The 23,184-nt window shown below is 41.7% G+C and overlaps 1 protein-coding gene across 3 annotated transcripts in view; it reads right to left on the reverse strand.

Moving 5' to 3' along the window:
* The window catches only part of LOC306755347 (uncharacterized protein), a 33,618-nt gene extending 10,977 nt beyond the window's left edge, over nt 1–22,641 (reverse strand). For 2 of the 3 annotated variants that reach the window (XM_079239705.1, XM_079239704.1), the window contains exons 1-13: nt 22,496–22,641; nt 13,820–13,960; nt 10,443–10,689; nt 10,085–10,221; nt 7,585–7,837; nt 4,814–4,936; nt 4,664–4,687; nt 3,082–3,123; nt 2,524–2,555; nt 2,264–2,348; nt 1,795–1,935; nt 1,310–1,408; nt 52–132 (exon numbers count right to left, since the gene is read on the reverse strand). In XM_079239705.1, coding sequence (XP_079095831.1) covers nt 52–132; nt 1,310–1,408; nt 1,795–1,935; nt 2,264–2,348; nt 2,524–2,555; nt 3,082–3,123; nt 4,664–4,687; nt 4,814–4,936; nt 7,585–7,837; nt 10,085–10,221; nt 10,443–10,689; nt 13,820–13,960; nt 22,496–22,554 — 1,464 coding nt within the window. In that variant the 5' untranslated portion in view covers nt 22,555–22,641. Of the gene's footprint in view, nt 1–51; nt 133–1,309; nt 1,409–1,494; nt 1,579–1,794; nt 1,936–2,263; nt 2,349–2,523; nt 2,556–3,081; nt 3,124–4,663; nt 4,688–4,813; nt 4,937–7,584; nt 7,838–10,084; nt 10,222–10,442; nt 10,690–13,819; nt 13,961–22,495 lie in introns of those variants that run through there. The other variant, XM_079239706.1, reaches the window with a different exon arrangement.
* Between the last annotated feature and the right edge of the window lie 543 nt (nt 22,642–23,184).

Here is a 23,184-nt window from a genome sequence, read left to right on the forward strand (position 1 = left end):
ACCTGATCCTAACGGGACACTCCGGGAAAAACAAATCCTCGGCAGGATTACCTTTCCGTCTCGTGTAGATAATGTATCACCCAGACTCTCCCATAAATTCTTCTTGTTTAAAACACCACCAGGTTTTATCTCCTGGAAACAAGGACATTAAGGAAGCATTAGTAGAGTCTTTCTTCAGTGGCCTGAACTTTGCTGCAGAGGTTGCCGGGGAGACGAACTTCCACAGACTGAGCTATGAATGATTTACACCAGATGGAGGAGGAGACATGACATGAATCAGAACAATCAGACATCATTTACAAGAGACGGATCAGACAGGATAACAGTCTGGTATTTTTTAGGTTTGTGTGTGTGTGTGTGTGTGTGTGATCATGAGTGTATAACACAGAAGAAGACATGTTCCTGCAATGGAAATATCTGTTAAAAACAATACACCTCTGAGGTCTCTGGTAGTACATTCATATGAAAACCCTTTAAGAACAGAAGTTGCCAAATTGTGTTAAAATGGCTATTTTGGAATTTGGAAACGTCTCTAATTAGCTCCACCAAGCTGGTTATGTTTTTGCCAGCATTTAGCTGTTTCTTTGTCTGTTTTCATCACAACTTTACACAAAAACTACTGGACAGATTGTCTTTTATGAGGGATAATTGTGGATTCAGCTCCTTTTAATGGAACGGTGTGAATAAGACTTCAAATATTATACTAGTGCTTGGGTTTTGAAAGTATTTGTACATGTGAACATATTTCAGATTTGTTTATCTGTTTACTATCATTTTTTTTTCTGCAAATAAAAAGAATAAAACAATTAGTCTCTTTTTCTGTCAGTGTTGTGAGTATTTTTCATTGTTTTTCTTCCGTTCTACATGCCGCCTTCATTCCATCTTCACCAGTAACACAACAAGAGTTCCCTTTAACGTAGAGCTTGTGGTTGCGTTTCTTTCTGAGTATGTGATTTTCAAACAGAGACCTTGCAAACATGCACAGCATCAAACGGTTGCATGTGTGAGAATGTTAGCTGCAGGATCATGGCTCGTCTAAAACAGGCTTCCAAGATCCTTCATGAGGAATGTTGACTTTCTGATGGTTTATAATGATAAGATTAATGGACATTTAGGTTAATTTAAACTGAAGCACCACCCGAGCAACATGCACTGGATGATTTAAAAGCATAAATGAACTAATATGGAGAATGTAGAGTAACTTATTATGTCATGTAGTCAAACATCAGCTCAGTTTCTAATTTCTAATCTAAGTTTTTAGCTTTTTTATCATTTATGTCATGAACTCAGGATGAAGAAGTCATCTTACTGCAGGTTTGGAGGGAGAGGTGCACCTGCTTCCGTCTTCACCTCCTTTCACCCACTGGTTAATGAGATCAGCCACACCAACTTTGAAACCATCTGCATCCTGAAACAAAGGTAAAAATAAAGAAAATACAATGAAATAAAATCTATTCTCAGCTCCATGGAGCCCAAAGTGCATCAAACCTTCCCAGTTGTTGTTTCTACAAAACCGGCATTATCTTCAGTTCAAAGTAGTCATGAAACCTTATCAGGTAACTTTGTCCTTCTTTCTGTCTGTGGATGCAAAGCATGATAGACGAGAAGGTTTCTCCACATGCTTCATGAATGATTTGGAAACTGTTTCAAACATCAAATTAACTGGATTAATGAATGAAGGCGGCAACAACGTGTTTAACTGTTCCAGCCGTTCCAGTCTTGCCATCCACCCTCTAACTGACGCGTGTTCAGCTCAGCATGTCCAGACAAGACAAAGAGAAGCCACATACTTACTTTAGATGGCGTAACAGAGGCGACGTTTTGGTTCCAGGCTTCTCCAGCTTCAAACAGGTTCTTTTTGGATGCGACTGGTTCGGAGAAAGTCGTCAGATCTGTCAGCGTCTGGCCACTCGATCTGCTTTCCTTTGAGGAAACCTTACATCAATAAGATGAGATTCAGATAGGTTAGACATGACAAACATCAGCCAGCTACATGTTTTTACACCTCAGGACCTTAATAAGAGACCTCATTTGTTAAACAAACAATTCTCCATCCTCATCTGGAAATATTTTTTATAAATTACCATTAAAAATCATTCTACGAGTGAGGAAGATGCATCGTCTAGAAGATGTATCCTGTCATAACAGAGTGCGAGGATGAAACCCTGCACTGCCTCTTAACCCCAACAGTCACTGATTTCAGTTTAACTGAGTAAAACAACACAAAACGTGAAGAAGTCTCAGACTTTGCATGTGGTTTTACCTCCAGAGCGTGTGTGTACTGCTCCAGCCTCTTGTCGATCTTACAAACAGAAACAGGCAGCTGTGTCTTCTTTATACCGCTGGTGCTTCAAGAAAGAAGGATTTAATCATCTGATTATTAATAGGACTGAGATTTAAAGTGTGTGTGTGTGTGTGTGTGTGGTGGGGGTTGTAAAGAAAGTTTTCTTAAAAGTGTTCTTAAAACCATCAGCTTTGCTTTTTGCTTCAATTCCTGTGGAGTCCATGTTATACCTGACTTACCTTCTCTTCAGAGACTCTGCTCTCTCTGTTATCTGCATGAAAACACAATTTGTGTTTAAATATCACAAAAAAAATAACTCTTTCTTGCTAATCATCTTGCTTTGTGTACTTACATACAGAAATATACATGATTAAACATAACATATTACATGAAAATAACAAATCTGAAGCTAAAACACGCAGCTGCATATCTCATCTGAGACATCTATCTGTAATTTCTAATAAAGCAAGAAGACAAGAATAAATTTTAATATCCAAAACATACGAGACACTTCTGTCTTGAGAATGAGTCATGCTTGATATGAAAGAAATCCCTAGATTTCAGTTTTAATCCTGTTAACCTCCTAACTCGGAGCAAACACGTGCAACGGCAGGAGGTTTCCAGACCTCCCGGAGCAGATCGAATCGCCAGCAGATGCACGTTTCATTTCTCTGCAGTGCAGCTGCAGGGCGACTCAGGGTCTGCCTCTTTGCTTGGCTTTGGATGACATGACTTGATGGAAAATTGAAGCAGCAAAGAGCGACCTTTGACCTTGACTGTACAGCAGCAGCACTCACCGTGCATTTTCCATCCGCTGAGACTCGACTGTTCACCTCGTCCTGAGAAGAGACGGACTCAGCTGAGACACTGTTTGTTGCAAATATTTGTTATCCTGCAGCAGGAATAAACATGAACCTTTTATCCTTTTCATAAATTTGTGTGACGCGTGGAGATGAGGGATCTTCTATGCTGGTCCTCGAGGACTGGTCTTCTGCAGGTTTTCCAAGTGTCCCTGCTGCAACGCACCTGATTTAAATCAATGTGTATTTAGCAGACATGTGCAGAGTCAGTCTGAGTCAGGTGTGTTGCAGCAGGAACCTGCAGGACTCCGGTCCTCGAAGACCAGGGTTGGGGATCCTTGGTGTAGTCAACATTGTACGTTAACACAAGTGTGTGTGTGTGTGTGTGTGTGTGTGTAAATAAAGTAAATAAGTAAAATTACAGACACTCTCACAAATGCAAGAACTAAACTGAAGTAAAACTTTATGTTACGGAGAATACTCTCACTCAGAGCTTTCTATGGAACGACTTGCTAATGATCTGGCCTCCCTGTGCTCATAAACAGCCTTAGTTGTCATGCCGCCATGGATTCCACCAGACACCAGAGATTCTGCTTCATGTTGACATGATTAATCACACCCTCTGTAAATGTGTCAGCAGCACCGGCTCCTGCTTTACCAAAACACTGAAGGTGTTCTGGAGAGATCGCTGAACTCACTGGGATGCTTCTGGGAGCTTATGAAGACGGCTTTTGACAAGATGCATCGTCATCTGGATGCATCATGTCATAAGTAATATTATGACATGATGCATGTGGTATTACCTATCCAGGTAATACAGGATAGGACGCCATCTTGGGATCCAGCAACACTGGGACAGACTTTCTTTTCTTTAGCTTTGACAGAAATGTAGCTAAAGTTTTGGTTCAAGCAGGAATCCAACATAAACCTGCAGGATAGCGGCCCTCGAGGATCTGAGTTTAACACCTGTGCTCTTTATGTTATGTCTGATATGTACAGGGCATTGGCGACCAATGTCTTTTTATGATGCGCCACATAAATACAGTAGATTGGATTGGAGTGTGTAAAGGCAAAGTTTGATGTTTTCCAAACATGGACTTTTTCAAAAGTGAAAATTTCAGTAAAATGATCAGAAACAAAAGTGGAGCTGATTAAATAAAGTGAAGAAATTAGAGATTCGAAGGAGAAACTGTTGTTGATGAACGTGTGACTGCAGTTCTACATACTCCTGCCTCTAAACACAAACTTTTTAATCCTTTTAAAGTGCTAATTCCTCCTTCTGGGAGTTAATTTCATGTTTATGCTTTCTAAAAAGGAAAGAAATGTAATTGTGCAGATCAGTAAATAGCATTTAGTAACAGAGAGGCTGCGTTGTCATGATTCTGCAGCACAGCGCTGCCACCTGATTGGCTGATTGAATAAGTCTGTGAATTGTCCTAATTTACAGCAACGGTCGGATCACAGCTTTATGCCTGAGAGAAGTTCTTGTCTGTGGGAGCTTGAAGCCACAAAACCACCACTATTAAAAGCCCAAAAAACAAAACATTTGGACACGCGCTGTGGTTGGATCGGTACTTACGGGGTAAAACTGTATGAGGAGTTTCTGGTGGAAGCAGGAAGCATGAAAGAAAAAGAAGGAGGTTTTAGAATCATGAATTCAGCACATGGAGGCATTTCATCGTCTTACGTCTTCTGACTTCTGCAGAGCAGCTCCAGTTTTACGACTTACCTTGAACGTGGGGCTCATGGGGCCGTAGCAGTTTAACGACTCCTCGCCTTCAGAGCTGCTGCAGAGAGAACCCGGAGATCTGTTCACCTCCTCGCTCCTCCTGCCTCCGTCCTCCACAAATCTCTGAGAAACCAGCAAAACAAAATGACTGTGCAGCTGCTGTTCCAGTGCAAAGACAAATCATTAGCAGGAAGAAAATATGGTGCAAGTTTAGTTTAATCTTTTCCTTTGCATCATGTCAAACTTTTCAAAACGTTGTTGTTTAGATTAAAAAACAAATGAATTATTGGCAAAGCGTTGCATTGGCGCTGAAACCTAGACATTGTTACAGCATCTTACATCATCGCCGCTTTTGTCAGGCTGCATTTCTTTCCTGCTCCGTGTGAGCCAAAACAGCATTCTTTCACTTTACTGCTTTCAGATTTAAAGCCAAATTCTGCCAACCGTGAGTTTTATAATCAGCCTGCATATGATTGAATCTTTTATGAAACATGGGAGAAAAAAGGGAAAACGAGGGGAGGGGGCAGGTTTCTGGGTTGTCTGAGAAAATCAAATCTGCATTGTTGGACGGGATTTAAAACGTATATTTCAGATATATTCAGCCGTCCAGGTAAAAATGCGGAACATATGTTGTGTCAGATTTAAATGAAAAGCAGCAGCTTTGACGCACCGAGACCTGAAAAAAAATTCAGATGAAACACAGAATCTAATGTGAGTGCAAAAGAAAGGAGAAACTTTTAGCATATTAGGTACATCCTGTTGTTTTTTTTTTTTTACAATATTCTAGTCAGTAAAAGAAGGGTAGGAGGTGTTTTCCAGGAGAATTTTTACTGTGTTGCTTAACATCTCCTTCACACTTCAAATGAAACAACCAACGCTGTTACACAAAATAAAAATATTTAGTCACATGTAGATGAAAAGGACTGAAATAATACCATCCAATCAGTTTAACCAGCTTGTTCTAAATGAAGGATGGTGATATGTCAAACCCAACTCTCACTTGTCCCTCCCTCTTAGAGCACTTGTAAAAAAACCAAGAGCCAAAGCTTGGCTAGCTACGTTAGCTAGCGTTCTGCAAACCCTCAGGAAAAAGGATTGCATGTTTCTCTTATTTGGAGGCGTGGCTTGGAAACATTATTTGGAGCTCGGTGGGCGGTTCCTACTATCACCATCTTGGCAGAGGCATGTGTATTGTCTCGCCTGGAAAATACAAATATGGGCAAAGAGGTGGAGCTGGGAGGGGGGCTGTGAGCGTCATGGTGGATGATTGACATCGAGTGAACTCCGAGCTTTCTGTAGTTAAAAGCTAACCAAGCTAACCTGGAGATAACAGGAGCTAACCAGCTAACGGAGGTAAGCGGGCTAAAGCTAAGTCACGTTGCTAACCGGCTAAAAACCGCGGTTGTTCTTCTTACTTGAAGCGGGAGATCGGGTACCTGTCAATCTAAATGTGTCTAAAAGTGCTGAATTTTGAGATGAAATTACTCTAAACGGGCGAGTTAGAAAGAAAAACATTCAACACCCCGACAGTTGTCATGAAGGTAAACCTGACCTATAAAACCTAAAATGGATTTTTGTACCAGGCTGTAAACATGTTTATTCCTGCTGTAAACATGTTTTTTTCTGCTGTGAAGTTGGTCTTTTTAACATGGGAGTCTATGGGGAGAGAATCAGCTGAGAATCAGCACCTCCAAATCTGAGACCATGGTCCTCAGCCGGAATAGGGTGGATTGCCCTCTCCGGGTCGGGAGTGAGGTCCTGCCTCAAGTGGAAGAGTTTAAATATCTCGGGGTCTTGTTCACGAGTGAGGGAAGGATGGAGCGCGAGATCGACAGACGGATCGGTGCGGCATCTGCAGTAATGCGGACTCTGCGCCGGTCTGTCGTGGTGAAGAAGGAGCTGAGCCAGAAGGTGAAGCTCTCGATTTACCAGTCGATCTACGTTCCTACCCTCACCTATGGTCATGAGCTGTGGGTCGTGACCGAAAGAACCAGATCTCGTATACAGGCGGCTGAAATGAGTTTCCTCCGCAGGGTGGCCGGGCTCTCCCTTAGAGATAGGGTGAGGAGCTCGGTCATCCGGGAGGGGCTCAGAGTAGAGCCGCTGCTCCTCCGCATCGAGAGGAACCAGTTGAGGTGGCTCGGGCATCTGGTCAGGATGCCTCCTGGACCTCCCTGGTGAGGTGTTCCAGGCACGTCCCTCTGGGAGGAGACCCCGGGGAAGACCCAGGACACGCTGGAGGGATTATATCTCTCGGCTGGCCTGGGAACGCCTCGGGATCCCCCCCGCAGAGTTGGCAAATTTGTCTGGGGAGAGGGAAGTCTGGGCTTCCCTGCTTAGGCTGCTGCCCCCGCGACCCGACCCCGGATAAGCGGCAGAAGATGGATGGATGGATGGATGGTCTATGGGGATTTGCTCTGTTCTGGAGCCCCTAGTGGATGAGGCGGGAACTGCAACTTTTATCCCTTCTGCGTTTCACTTTTAACCCCGCTTGGTTCAGACTTTCGACTTTCTGCATTTCGACCCGCTTGGCCTTCCAGTCACCGCCAGCTTGTTTGTTCACCCAGCACCACTTTCCCTCACGCGGTCAGGAATCCTGCCTACCGTTCACGCCATCATCATTCTTCTACTCACCATTTTCCTCCCCAGAGACTTACAACAAACCTTTATCATTTAAAGCCATCTCTGTGCCCTGATATCAACCTGAACACAATGAGAGCAGATGGTTAAACTGGTAGAACTGGGGTTTATCATCAGTAGCTGTGGCACACCTTATTCTGCATCGTTTGCTCTTCCTCCTGCGGTCCTCCAGACCTCTGCTCCCTCCTGAAGTGAAAGTCTTCCTTCTCCTCGTGTGTGAAGCTTAACTCTTCCTCCTCCAGATCTTCCTCCTCTCTGAGGTTTGGCTGAGTTTCTGCTGTCTTCAGCTTTCCTTGCAAAGTTTGCTGAACCTCTTCCTCTTCTTCATCTTCGTCCTTCTGTAACTCCTGCTGCACTTCCTCATCCACTCTGCAAACTCCTCCACTGTGGAGCAGATCATCATGTTAGGGAAAAACAAATCTTTATTTAAAAAAAGTTGAAAAGTTTCCTTGAATGTGACAAGGTGGAGCACAATTATGACTGCATTTTATAAATAATAAAATGTCTGTGTTCAGCATGTGATATGTTATTTCTGCCCTAATAGGAATAAAATATGGGTTTATGGGATTAGTAAACAATTGGACTCTGTTTTTATTTATATTTTACACAGCATCCCAACTTTTTTTTGGAGTTGAGTACGTAAAAATTATCTCATGTTTTAATTAAAAACAACTCAAACCAGATGCAGTTCTGTGTCTCATCTTGTGGTTTCAAACAACAGCAACTCGGCTCCACTGTTGGCACTTTAACTGTTATAAAAGTGCCAACCGTGGAACTCACCAAACCGCTCAGGCCTGTGAAAAGATGTGACGCAACACATCCAGATAGGAAAAAATGCACTTTGCCGGGAGGAAAACATGGAAAACTGCATTTGCTAAGATTTTATAGGGAATTTGAGGGTAAGGTGGATATTATACATCAAAGATGCTTTGTGATGTTTACATTTTTACCTCTATATTTACACATAGTTACTAAACAGCTAACAAATTTTATGCATTTTTTTGGAATTTACAAGGCAGAAAAAACCCAAAGTTTGGGGGTTACCTTTATAAGTGTAGCTTATCTGCTTGTTTTCCTGTATAATTAGAATCAAATACGTTTGTTTTACCACCAGATGCCTGAAAAAAAAGGCCTGTTTATGCTCGATGGAGACGGATATGCAGACGGACGGACAGTTTGTGTCCGTCTCCTGGGTCGATTACGTGCATAATCTGGTTTGTTTTCAATGAGTTTAGCTATCTGTCACGCAGAAAACAGAATAATCCCACCAGAAATGGTGGGGGCAGTGTTGAGTTGTGCAGCTAACTGGTGAAAGGAACAAACCAGAAACAAAGAAAGGGAGGAACAGGAACAAGACGATGGAGAAATAAAAAGCCCCTGAAAAAGCGAAAAGAAATTGAGAACGGCAAAGACCCTAACCATAACAGTTTTTCTTCTTCTGGTGGTTTTGAATGGCTTTAAATGACTTTATAGCGGTTTATTACCGCCATCAACCAGTAATAAACGACTTTATAGTGGTTTATTACATCCACCAACCGGTAATAAATGACTTAATAGTGGTTTATTACCACTACCAACCGGTAATAAATGACTTTATAGTGGTTTATTATCGCTACCAACCGGTAATAAATGACTTTATAGTGGTTTATTACAGCCACCAACCGGTAATAAATGACTTTATAGTGGTTTATTAACGCTACCAACCGGTAATAAATTACTTTATAGTCGTTTATTACCGCTACCAACCGGTAATAAACGACTTTATAGTGGTTTATTACATCCACCAACCGGTAATAAATTACTTTATAGTCGTTTATTACCGCTACCAACCGGTAATAAATGACTTTATAGCGGTTTATTACCGCTACCAACCGGTAATAAATGACTTTATAGTGGTTTATTACAGCCACCAACCGGTAATAAATGACTTAAAAGCGGTTTATTAACGCTACCAACCGGTAATAAATGACTTTATAGTGGTTTATTACAGCCACCAACCGGTAATAAATGACTTAATAGCAGTTTATTATCGCTACCAACCGGTAATAAATTACTTTATAGTCGTTTATTACCGCTACCAACCGGTAATAAATGACTTAATAGCGGTTTATTAACCCTACCAACTGGTAATAAATGACTTTATAGTGGTTTATTTACACTACCAACCGGTAATAAATGACTTAATAGCGGTTTATTAACGCTACCAACTGGTGTCTAAGCACAAAAGTAAACGCTGAACTCAGCACTGCCCCCTAGTGGATAAACTGACTTAACAACTATGGCAAAATAAAACTATTGAGGACGTTTGAAAGTGTTTGAAGATTTCATTTATGTAGAAGATTTCATTGTTTTGTTGTATTGTATTTTGACATGTTTTGACTGTCAACTGCAGACTTCCTCAGACGCATCATCTGACACCTCTGCTGTGTCATTAATCAGCTGTCACTCTCAGACGGCGCTCAAATCATCAGTTCAGAATTCAGTAAGTACAGAAATCACAAAGTGGGCAATGGACACCATCAACCAGGAGGAAGGATGCTTCATGCTGTTGCACTCTTGGAACCGACCTGCCGGATCTGTCAAGTCCAGATTACAGCATGAAAACCTGGATAGGAGAGAAGAAAGACTCACCGTGGCCTCATCGTCCCTGCTGCCAGGTACGACGTCCTGTCTGCAGGTCGGCCCGCAGCCTGCTGCAGTCTGGCATCCTGTGACAGGAAGACTGAGGAACTGTATGAGGTCCTGGCTGAGTTTTTGGTCAGTGGTGTCTGAAATAAAGCAAAAGTAAAACCATGTTTTCCATAGTTTATAAGAAAAGAAATGTGCTACAGGAGGTAGGATTTTGTCTAAAATACCTATAAAATGATGAAATTACAACAATAGTAACAACAATTCACCTTAGGAGCATAAAGAATATTTTAATTTGCTGACTGATTTCATATGAATCAAGGTTTGATGGTATTTCAGATATCAGAAGTGAAAGTTCTACCTTGTCTGGAGATGGAGTCGAGGCATCATTACAGCTGCTCTGCTCCAGCTCCCTTCTATCATCCTCCTTATGGTCCTGCTCTTTCTCTTCTTCGGGGTCTGGCGGTGTTGAAGTTCTCTTCCCCTTTGCCCTGCAGAAATCCTGCACCTCGTGCTCGGTACGGTTTTCCAGTCTGTGGCTCCAGTCGCTAAATCCTTCATCTTCATCCAGGACCAGACAGCAGCTGGGCTTCAGCTCCTCGTCCGACCTGAGAACGAAGCAAAGAGCCTTACAGAGAAGAGCCGGATGTTCTGGTTCAGGGACCCGATAAAAACAAGAACTAAAAGTCAACATGCAAACAGACATTGTAGAAATCCTTATTTCTTTATGTTAAGAGACTTTATAAGTGTACTCATGATGCAAATATATTTCTATGCGTTGTCCCCAACAGGGATGTTTGTGATTGTCGCCACAGTGAGGCGCTGTTTTACAAATCAAGGACGTAATCTGTGTTATCACGTTTGAGTCTGTAGAACGCGTCAAAGAAAATGATTTTTTCCTCCCTTTTTTAGTTTTGTAGGAATTTCCCTCCGAGAAAGGATTTACATTTTGTTCTGCACAAGTAAATAAGCCACAGATGCTAAAGAAGATCTTTGTCTCCATTATCTGTTCCTTTGAGTTCATCCCTGGCGATGCTGCAATGCTCAACACTTTACATAACAATAAAGTTGTTCAGGAAATATTTAAAGGTAAAGTGTGCAATAGAAATGACGTAAAATGTTAAGAACTGTTGCTGGACGGTGGCCTCAGTGGCCAAAATTCTTCCAGACATATACATGTTTTCATATGCGAGTGAATCCAGTGGTCTCAGGTGCAGCAATGACTGCACTATAAGTAACTACTTTAGCTACCATTTAAAACATTATTTCTCCCAAACGGGGCTCTTTAACCTATCAAACAACGCAGGTTCTGCAGTTGTAATGCTTAGAGGTTTTCACCTCACACACAAAGTTATTTGTCCATGCAGGGATACTGTAGTAAAAATGGTGGCACAAATATGGCAGCTGTGCTGTGGACTCATAAGCTGTGTCTGAACGTCCACACTGTTCCCTAACCCCTCATTTACTCCACAGGGCTCCACCATACAGCACGCTACACAGTGCACTCATTCTGTTGGCGATTCGGACACAAAGCCAGCTATGTTTTCCTCATCGCAGATCTATGACTACCGACTGTCACCACGGCAACCACCACATGTCGTTCCAAATCAAATCCAAACTCATGTGAAAATTTTTTATTTTCTTATATTGTATTTTATCATTGCTTTGTTGCATATTTATTCACCAAATAAAGATATAAAATGATTTTTTTTTTTTTTTTATTAACCTGCTTTGACGTTTGTGTTACTTGTGCCACTTTGAGTGCCTTGCCCACGATGCATTGTGGTCTATATCGACCCGCCTAGTGATCATCGATGCTCACTACTTTTCAAGATACTTTGTGGGTAATTTTGAGAACACTAATTTTTTCTCTCTGGACATTCGGATACCCCTAGAAAATGGCGTGAGCATCATGTAGGGCACCGTGTAGGGAACAGGGTGGACATTCGGACAAAGCCACAGTAATTAGAGATAAATGTCTCATTTCAAGAGAATAAAAACATTACAGTATATTTTGGTGAAGAGATTAGAAACACAGTTTTTAATGACATTTTTCATGTCATTGACCTTTGATTTTATTGCACTCTGCACCTTTAAAGACATACTATTGAACAGATTGAGCAGATTTTCCCTGATATTTCCTTATTTACAGCTAATCCAGCTTCCATCTTGCTTCCTACCCATACTAAGCTCTTATATTGACTCTTGTCTTTTCTCTTACTCTCTTTCTTTAATGTCTTCTTACTGAATCAGCCAATGAGAGCATTCAATATGGCAGGTGTTTTTATATCTGGTTGCTAGCAAGTGACGTGCAGTGTGTAAAATGGAACTTGATGTCTCAGATAAAAAACATGTATCCGTTGGTTTCTCAGCCTTGGGATGTTCCTGGGCAACAATCAATCCAGAAATGTTCATAATAAATGTCATGAATCGGCTCAGGAATGCAGTTTTAAGGTGGAAAGTTACGTGATGCATCTTAAAAGTGTAGTTTCCACCTGTAGTGGAGATTTTACATACTCTCCAACTATAAAGTTCAAACCTGGTTCTTTAAACCAAGACAATTTCCAATACAAGACAGCATTTTGTTTATATTTTAAAACTAACAAACATCTATGTTTCATCACAACAGAGCAAATTTAATGAACAAGTCGATGAAAGTGGCTAAATGAAATGATCTGCTGCTGCGGACGCTGCAGCATCAGGTAGCAGAGTACTTGTGAGGTCACAAAAAGGTTTCTAAAGGTGCAGAATGAGAAGCTGCAGGTGGCAGATGGGACCTGCACCATCAGGCTCCATGGCAACTGAGACGGGAACCATGGAAACTGCAAACATACACAACACTGCTGCCTGTTTCAGGCCAGCTTAGATCAGCTGATTAATCCTGCTCAGCAGAAGGAAGCTGATGATTCTCCAGACAACAAATATGCATTAAATTTCCTACATATGATATGATTTCATTATATAAACAGGATTTCACACAGCTCTTTTTTTTTCTTTCCTCTCCTTTTCTTTTCTTTCTTTTCCTTTTCCCCTGTCAGGTCCAGCACTGCCATATTGAGTATGATAATTATTTCAATAAAAATAATACTAATGATATCCAGAATATCAAGGGCAACCATAGACATGACATGTCTGTCTTGACAGAGCTAATCTGTCTGGATAAAATATGGCACACAGATAGTCATACTGTATACTGTGATGCAAGACAGGACAGGTTAAAAAGAATAAAAAAAAATAAAAGAGATAAATAAAAAAGATAAGGTAATTAACCTCTCTGAAACATACATCAGAGCTCATAGGTTCAGTTAAAGTCAGAGGATTCCCACAGTAGTCCCAGTATGTCATCCTCTACAGCAGCCAGAAACTTCTACGCTGCTATTTTACCAGGTTAAGCCGATTATTAATGGTTTTGGAGCCTAAATTAGCCGTGCATCGTTCTCATCAATATGTTTGCTGCAACTTTATGTCCCAATTTCAGCAGAAGGGAAACTGATTTACAGTTATTCATCTGCAAATTCCACACCAGACATGTTAATGATAAACAACAGCAGGAAAACATCAATTTACACCATAAACACAAACTGTGAGTGAAGGGGAGCCGTCATGTGACTACCTAAAGAAGGAGATGTGTTTGATTTTAGCCTTGAAGTTCCAGTTTTTCACTTCTTTTTTTATTTTACAGAAAATCAAACTTTCACCAAACAGAGGAGCAAAGCTGCTGTTATGAAACTGACTTACTCTGTGTTGGGCGTGAGGTTGTTGTGTTGGGTGGGTTCTGGCCTGGAGGGGCTCCCCTCTCCTCTGTGCCTCTCCCTGGCCCTCCTCCTTCGCTCCCGCTCCACCTCCTCAGCATCCTCCTGGCTCCGCTGCGCCGTCACCCTGCAGTCAGCGCGCAAAGCGGCCTGTTTTATACTCTCAGTCTGCATGATTCTTTCATTTAGTTGTTGATGCATTTCTCTGAAACGGATCTACAAGCATCAAGCACAACAAAAGAAAACAGCATCCATGCTGTCAGAAAGCTACGACTAACGTTTCCTGGCAGGTGTGTGATGCAACACGGAAAACTTGATGTATGAGGACTTTTTTTTTCTTTCTTCTTTATTATTTAACCTGCTTCTTTTCTCCTGTCTCGCTTTCCAGTGGGTGGAAATGAGGAACAATAACTCTTTTTATTGTCTGAGCACATCTGGAGGAGGCTGAGCCAGATGCTGTCCTGTTTAGCTTGACAGCTGCTTGAGAAAAGCAGGAGAGGAAGAAGAGACAAACAAGAGACCTTTCTGTCCCATCTCGCTGAACTAAAGGAGGTCTGCGGAAAATCTAGCAGAGAATCAGAAATAAAAAGTCATTTTTAAATAACTGACTGGTTGGGATCTTAATACAGACAACCAACTTCTGGATTTCAGCTGGAAAACAAAATGTTCTCCAAAGTACAGCGCTGTTGTTTTTGACTAAATATATATATAAATAAATAAAAATCCAGTATGGTTTAGGATGGGTTCTACTACTTCCACTGACCCTGACCAGCGGCAGCCGCCAGCCAATCGCAGAGCCAACACAGACAAGCAAACAACCACTCACACATCGGGAGAATTTAGAGACACCATCAACCCAGGATGCACTTTTATCCTCCCGACTACCAGGAAAAAAAAAAGTGTAACTACAAATGTCCACTATGGACGACATTGCTTAAACTTTTAAATATTGTGGTAAAATATAGTTATATTCATCTAAGAAACGATTTAATGTGTTTATAAGATATTCAATGAAAATATAACTACAAAATTTCAAGTAAAAATCAGCACAAAGAAAAGTATTCTGCACTTTTGCTCTTCCCATAAATCATGCTTGTTGCAATGGAGGCCATTTTTCTTGAAGAGAGAAAGAAAGTTCACAAAGCAGAATGAGGTACCATTTAAAAGCACTAAATGTCCTCTTTAAAGACCAAAAGGTGTTAGTTCAGTAGCATTCAGGGAGATGAAAATATTTAGGGTTCCTCCACAGAGGACAAATTGAACTACTGGTAGTCAGGAGGTTAAGGCAGGATGCTGAAGTAACCGGAGGGAACCTGCAGGCATGAGGAGAACATGCAAAGCCCCAGTCCAGGTCCAGACCAGGATGCTGCGAGCTCAGCGCTCCAGCTACGACACAACTACGCAGCATCGCTGTGAACCTGAAATATAATTTTCTGTCTAACATCATTAACTTGCTGTAAGTCAGGTTAAATATCCAGTATAAACTGGTTACCATGGTTTCACATGATGAAATCTTCCATATGAATAAAACTGTCATTTCAGAAATGAGTTGCTTGATTTTGCATACATGAGTTACTTTACAACAACAGGTGTTCAATAAAGATACTTTTATTCTGAGTGTGAGGAGGAAACACCGTGCTGAAGTCAACCAGGTCCTTGTGATGGCTCACCACCAACCGATCCCTGCAGGAGACAGATGTTTTACAGGAAAGATCATGAAAAAAAAAAAAAAACTTGCTGCATAAATATGGTGTGTCAGACTGAGACTAGTTCGGATTGCAAAACTTCAGCAGCATCAGAGGCCAAAACTTCTACATTTTTAGTCCCTAATAAAGAAAAATGTGTAAGAAGGACATGATTCATCTTCACTTGGGCCAGTCCTGCAAAACACTAAAATACATTAAAGTTTAAACTGTCAACGCGTTGATTCATGTCCAGATGAAATCATCATGAAAACATCTTTACTCCTGCAGGACAAAATAAAAGTATAAAATCGAATGGATCTGATTGGCTGAGGCTGTTGGTGAGGACACCATACTGAGGTAATTATGTGGGAAAATGACCTACATAACATCTAGAAGACAAACTGGCAGAAGTCAACCTTGAAATGTGCTCCGACTGGGTTTTATGTGTGACAGGGCTGTTTTAACTCCTCCGTCAGGCCGTTTCTTTGGAGGAAAATGACTCAACTGGGGATCAGGTTTGAACTGGTTCTCATCACTGCAGTCTGGTGTAACTGGAGGAGAAGCAGGAGCGTCTTAAAGGACCATGATGCATTTCACACGTCCGTGCAGCAACTGCAGCTTTGTGACATAAACCATGTCTGCAAGAGCGATGTGAGCTTGTTGCTTTTATTCCCCATGCGAGCAGGTGAGGAAAGTAAGAAAGCTTTTTGTTTTGATGCAGATTTTACTGCCATTCTGCAGCTGGCAGGAGCACTGCTGTATAACATCGGTATAACATCTGAACACTTTCTGTCATGAAAAGTTTAGAAAACATCATTTATCAAACAATTTTATGTTTATTGTAATTCTGGACTAAATTCAAAGACCTTAAAGTGAATTAAATGAGTTGCATGTGATGCCAAGCAGCAACACAACGTCGAAGACATCTGAACCGCTGCACACCTCGACATTTACCTCATTAAAGAGGCTCTATTACGTCATTTCAGTTTTCTAAGCTTTCTACAGTGTTATCGTGTTGAACTTGGAGAAGAAGAAAAAAAAGACCACAGTGTTGTTGTGTTGCTGTTTGGACTACTTGATAAAGAACAGAGCATTTAAGAAGCACCGTTCAGTTTGGTGTGAAGTCTCTTCCTTCGTCATGCCACGTGGGGCGGAGTGTGTGGAGGGTTTACTCATCATCGCTGCGTTAAGCTCAGGGAGACTTTGTGGTTTCTGTGAACGCTGAAGGAAAATGTGTTTCTTCTGTTTTATAACAACATAAGTGAAAAGAAAGTCGACTTAGCTCTAAAATGACCCCACCGTGTTGCCTACATGTCCACAGATGAATGTTCAAACGTTTGTTCCTACCCTGATGTGCAGCTTTTTTTTTTTTTTATTGGTTTTTCTCCTGTTTATTCAACACAACTGCTTATTTAGAGGGAAGCAGTCCAACTTTCAGCTCCAGACACAGTTTTTTTCTGGATGGATTTACATCTCTAAACTACTTGGTTAAACTTAGAAATCAACAAATGTGATGTATCTCTTATTTTTTATCATGAGGTCAGCTTACATTTCACCAGCATCAGCCTTACCGGATGCAGATGCTGGTTATTAATCCAGCTGTGCATCATCCCCAGAGCTGTGATAGTTTTATTCAAAATAGACAATTTAGACAGAAAATGTGTTAAAATGTTGCAATTTAAACATAATTACCGCAGTATATTAAGAACATTATAATCAGTTACTGATTAAATTAATGCTTTTTTTAAAAATGTTATTTTACCTTCTAAATTCCCCATACACAAATAAAATGCAACTTTTTTAGTGCAAAGCTTCTATTTAAATGTCAGATTTTACTTTATTTCTGCTTTCTATAGACGTGAAATGATCATTTTCAATCAGCTGCACGGTAAAAGTCTGCACATTGTCAGACTATCTGCTGCTTTAACAGCTTTCATGGTGGAACCAGCACAAAATTCTCCGTTTAATCTTTGGTCTGACTGGTTTGGACATGTGTGTGAAAACCCGTACAGCGCCTCTGCAGCGCAGTCTGGACGACACGGTGTGTTTAGGATCAGCTGGGACATTTTATATGATCCTGTGAAGCTTTAGTTTAAAACAGGAAAATTATGGAGGAGATGTGTCTGATTCGCATCACATTTTCCACCATTTACACAATGAGGCAATGGAGGCCCGAGGAACGGCGTTTTCTTTGTGTGCGTGTAAGCAGGAGGGGGTTCAGCACGCCGCCAGATGATGTCATGGCTATTAAGGGAGTTGTAGCCATAAAAGAAGCCATTGAATGCAAGCGCTCAGTGTCACACAGCATTGCTCCGCCACTCATACTGGGAATCATTCACAAAGAGGAGCGCTGATTAGAGAAGAGGAGGTGTGAATATGAAGAGGAGGAGTCATTAAGTTCAGCTCCACATGGTAACAGGATGCAATAAAAACCCCAACTGGACGGAGGAGTTGGAAGCAACTGGAACAATGATGGATATTTAATTGGAGACATTCAGTCCAGCGATAAATCTTCTTTCTTTAAGAGAAAACCAAATGGATTTCTTTTCCTTTCATTCTGTGTGAACGAAGCGTGAAGCAGGTTATTCCTGCCGCCTGCTCTGACCTGCAGCTCTTTGTTTCTTCAAACATTATTTCAGATTCATCTGAATGTTGCAGAACTTTTCATGAACCACCAAAAATGATCTTCCGGACCAGATAAACCAGTTTTCTGCCATCTTTTTCTGCCATCTTGGACAGAATCAACATTATTTGATGTGATGTTGCGAAGTTGTGAAAATCAATTCCAAACATATGTCTTCATGTTTGTGTTTTTTACGCAGAAAGTGAATATTTAAACAAGATTAAATCTCCTTTTACTCCGTTTTTGTTTTCTATCAAAACAGTTCATGTTTTTAACTTTAGTTTTTCTCCTCTTTACTGTTTTGTTTTTACTTTTTGACCCTTTGGGACTTTTTTTGCTTGGCTTTAACTAGAACTAAGAGGTCTGAACACATCTCACCAGGTTTAACATCTTTACACTGGTTTCCAGTTTACACCGGTTTCCAGTTTATACTGGTTTCCAGTTTACACCGGTTTCCAGTTTATACTGGTTTCCAGTTTATACTGGTTTCCAGTTTACACTGGTTTCCAGTTTATACTGGTTTCCAGTTTACACCGGTTTCCAGTTTATACTGGTTTCCAGTCAGTCACAGGATAGATGTCAAAACTCTGCTGATTGTTTACAGGATCCGAGAATGGTTCTGGACCAGAATAGATCTGGGATATATTCAGAGACTATAAACCAAGCAGAGTCCAGACCAGAAACCAGACCAGAGTCCAGACCAGAGTCTAGACCAGAGTCCAGACCAGAGTCCAGACCAGAAACCGGACCAGAGTCCAGACCAGAGTCTAGACCAGAGTCCAGACCAGAGTCCAGACCAGACACCGGACAAGAGTCCAGACCAGAGTCCAGACCAGAGTCCAGACCAGAGTCTAGACCAGAGTCCAGACCAGAGTCCAGACCAGAAACCAGACCAGAGTCCAGACCAGAGTCTAGACCAGAGTCCAGACCAGAGTCCAGACCAGAAACCAGACCAGAGTCCAGACCAGAGTCTAGACCAGAGTCTAGACCAGAGTCCAGACCAGAAACCAGACCAGAGTCCAGACCAGAAACCAGACCAGAGTCCAGACCAGAGTCTAGACCAGAGTCCAGACCAGAGTCCAGACCAGAAACCAGACCAGAGTCCAGACCAGAGTCTAGACCAGAGTCCAGACCAGAGTCCAGACCAGAAACCAGACCAGAGTCCAGACCAGAGTCTAGACCAGAGTCTAGACCAGAGTCCAGACCAGAAACCAGACCAGAGTCCAGACCAGAAACCAGACCAGAGTCCAGACCAGAGTCTAGACCAGAGTCCAGACCAGAGTCCAGACCAGAAACCAGACCAGAGTCCAGACCAGAGTCTAGACCAGAGTCCAGACCAGAGTCCAGACCAGAAACCAGACCAGAGTCCAGACCAGAGTCTAGACCAGAGTCCAGACCAGAGTCCAGACCAGAAACCAGACCAGAGTCCAGACCAGAGTCTAGACCAGAGTCCAGACCAGAGTCCAGACCAGAAACCAGACCAGAGTCCAGACCAGAAACCAGACCAGAGTCCAGACCAGAGTCTAGACCAGAAACCAGACCAGAGTCCAGACCGGAAACCAGACCAGAAACCAGACCAGAGTCCAGACCAGAGTCCAGACCAGAAACCAGACCAGAGTCCAGACCAGAGTCTAGACCAGAGTCCAGACCAGAGTCCAGACCAGAAACCAGACCAGAGTCCAGACCAGAGTCTAGACCAGAGTTCAGACCAGAGTCCAGACCAGAAACCAGACCAGAGACCAGACCAGAGTCCAGACCAGAAACCAGACCAGAGTCCAGACCAGAGTCCAGACCAGAAACCAGACCAGAGTCCAGACCAGAAACCAGACCAGAGTCCAGACCAGAGTCTAGACCAGAGTCCAGACCAGAGTCTAGACCAGAAACCAGACCAGAGTCCAGACCAGAGTCTAGACCAGAGTCCAGACCAGAAACCAGACCAGAGTCCAGACCAGAGTCTAGACCAGAGTCCAGACCAGAAACCAGACCAGAGTCCAGACCAGAGTCTAGACCAGAGTCCAGACCAGAAACCAGACCAGAGTCCAGACCAGAGTCCAGACCAGAAACCAGACCAGAGTCTAGACCAGAAACCAGACCAGAGTCTAGACCAGAGTCCAGACCAGAGACCAGACCAGAGTCCAGACCAGAGACCAGACCAGAGTCCAGACCAGAGTCCAGACCAGAAACCAGACCAGAGTCCAGACCAGAGTCCAGACCAGAAACCAGACCAGAGTCCAGACCAGAGTCTAGACCAGAGTCCAGACCAGAGTCCAGACCAGAGTCTAGACCAGAGTCCAGACCAGAAACCAGACCAGAGTCCAGACCAGAGTCCAGACCAGAGACCAGACCAGAGTCCAGACCAGAGACCAGACCAGAGTCCAGACCAGAGTCCAGACCAGAGTCCAGACCAGAAACCAGACCAGAGTCCAGACCAGAGTCTAGACCAGAGTCCAGACCAGAGACCAGACCAGAGTCCAGACCAGAGTCCAGACCAGAGTCCAGACCAGAGTCCAGACCAGAGTCCAGACCAGTGGAGATGAAACTTTCACCAAATGTAGAAACTTTTACTTCCAGGTTAAAAACATCTCTTTTCTCATGCGCCTGCAGAACATTTGCTCAGTAACTTTTACTTCATTCTGCTTTTAATTTTTTAAATATAATTTATGATTTTATAAAATATCATTGTCGTATCAAAAGCTACAGTAACACATCCTGTAACTGCATTAACTATAACATGGGGTGAAAATAACAATAAGTGTGGAAGCAAGCTGCTCAGCGGAGGTCTGCACTCTTTCTGCTTTTCTAGTTTTTTTTAAACGTTTCTAAAACGTTTCTTTTCCCTTTACTAATGTGTCACAAAGACACCTGTTTAGATGTTAAGATTTCCAGAAGTATAGTTTTCTCCCTTTCCTTCATTACTACCTACATCCCTGTCACAGGGATTTTTCTTTCTTTACTTCTTTGTTATAATCACTTTATTCCAACAACTGAATAGAAGACAAAAGAAGAAGAAACACTGTTTTACGTCGAGTACTGCAGAGTAAAATGAGGCCTGAACTGAAGTAGAAGTCTAGGACTAGGAGGAAAAGGAAAAAAACAAGCTATAAAAGCAGCCTTATGATCCCATAAACAATTCTGTGACCATCTTTATGAAAATCTGGTGTTTTTAAGGCCCTACATATGAAAAATGGTAATCAAAGTCGCTTTTATTAAAAATATGATGTCTTTATTTGCTTCCTGTATCGATTAAGGGCAGAAGACAAGTAAAAGGTTGAGGTCAACAGGTTTATTAGTGACGTTTTTGGCTATAAAATGATTCAAAATGTCTGAAAAAACTGTAAGTTTGGGCTTTATAGGCTTAAAACGCAGCTGACAGAACAAATACTGATGTCATGCTGTTTGCAGGTGATGATCTCTCCACACAGATATTTTTTCGTTTTATGTGGCACATCTGCACGAGCGGATCTAATTAAACTCTTCCTTAAATGTTGCTTTTATGGCGCCTGTAACGCACAGTGTCTGTTGACACTGTTCATTAAAGTTGTTTAGCACTGAGGTCATCAGCAGAGATAGTGATGTACACAATTTCATTCCACTCACAGGTGGTTCTAATAATCTGGGAATGAGGAACGTGTATCATTAAGGCCACTTCTGCAGGCTACACTTTGTACTGTACTGCATGCGCCAGTTATGACATCAGTACTTAACTTTTTAAAGTATGTGTTGTATTTCCAAACGTGTCTTTAAAAATCGAACAGCATATGCTGTAAAAATGCAGACATGATGGAATATATGAAGCAACTGTGCAGAGGTGGTTGATGAGCCGATGTTTTACACTTTTCAGTACTTTTTTACTGTGTATTTTTAACTATATTTTAAGTTCAGTAAGGCAGAAAATCTTTTGTAAGGAAAAACTGGCAGGTTTAAGATGGAGGCGGAAAAAATGATGGGTTTGTGTACAAGAAGCTACCCTCCCTTACACAACTTCTCCGAAATCACACTCCTCTTGTAAAAAACAAAGATCTTGATATTATTTGTGGTGAATTTCTGCTTTTTCCTGCTTTCCGGCTAAAATAAATCTACATTCTTATGTTAAATATTTCATCAAGTGTTGTCTCTTCTGTTCCCGTACATATTTAAAGTTACTGTCAAAGTTTGTGCTACGATCGATTAATGTTTAATTACATTTATTTTGTTCATTTGTAATGTTTATTAGCTCGTGAAAACGACATTCAGGCTGTGTTCTTGTATTTTATTTTTTTTTAAAAAGTCAGAATTTTACATTTTGCAAGCAGGTTGTGAACCTGTGATAATTGAAATGATGGTTTTAAAGGTCTTAAAAGGCTTTTCTTCTCACCTGATGAGGTTCTGCAGGAGCTGCCGGCTGGAGCTTCTTCTCCTGATGGGCTCTGACATGGTGGACTGAGTTTTTTCCTGCTCTGTGGTCCTGGATCTCTCTTGGTCCTGGTTCTACAGTTTCAGTCCTTTGTGTCTGCTGCTCTCCTTTTCTTCTTCTGTCAGTTGCTCATGTTGGCTTCTCTCTCTTTTTCTCTGTTCAGAGGCAGTCCTCCCCTCCCTCCATGTGGTTTTCATTGAAGCGTTTTGACCCCCCACCCCCCCATCCTAACAGAGGTCATGTGACTCTCCCATGGGGGAAGTAAGATGATATCATTACAGTGGATCGGTGACAATATTGTGTGCATGCATGTTGTGTTTTGTGAGGAAAGAGCGATGGGGAAACAGAGATCGACTGTTTCCATCTATATTTACTGATACATTTACATTCTGTTAAATACTGATAGATGATCATTTTCTTTGTTATTTTTAGGGAAAAAGTTTAGAACATTTTTAATATATTTGTTTTACCAGGAAATGTCTGAAATACACACTTCTGATTGTTCTATTAACTTCTGTGATTCCAAACCCCCTGAAAAAGCATGAGGGGGGAAGTTTCACTCCAACAAACCAGAGCAGCATGTGTGTTAGATGTCAAAGGTCAAGCTGACTTTCTGTAATTGATGAGATTTCTTTTCTCGGTTTTCTGAG

The sequence above is a fragment of the Telmatherina bonti genome, assembly GCF_933228915.1.
Source record: "Telmatherina bonti genome assembly, chromosome: 1".
NCBI classification, from domain to species: domain Eukaryota; kingdom Metazoa; phylum Chordata; class Actinopteri; order Atheriniformes; family Telmatherinidae; genus Telmatherina; species Telmatherina bonti.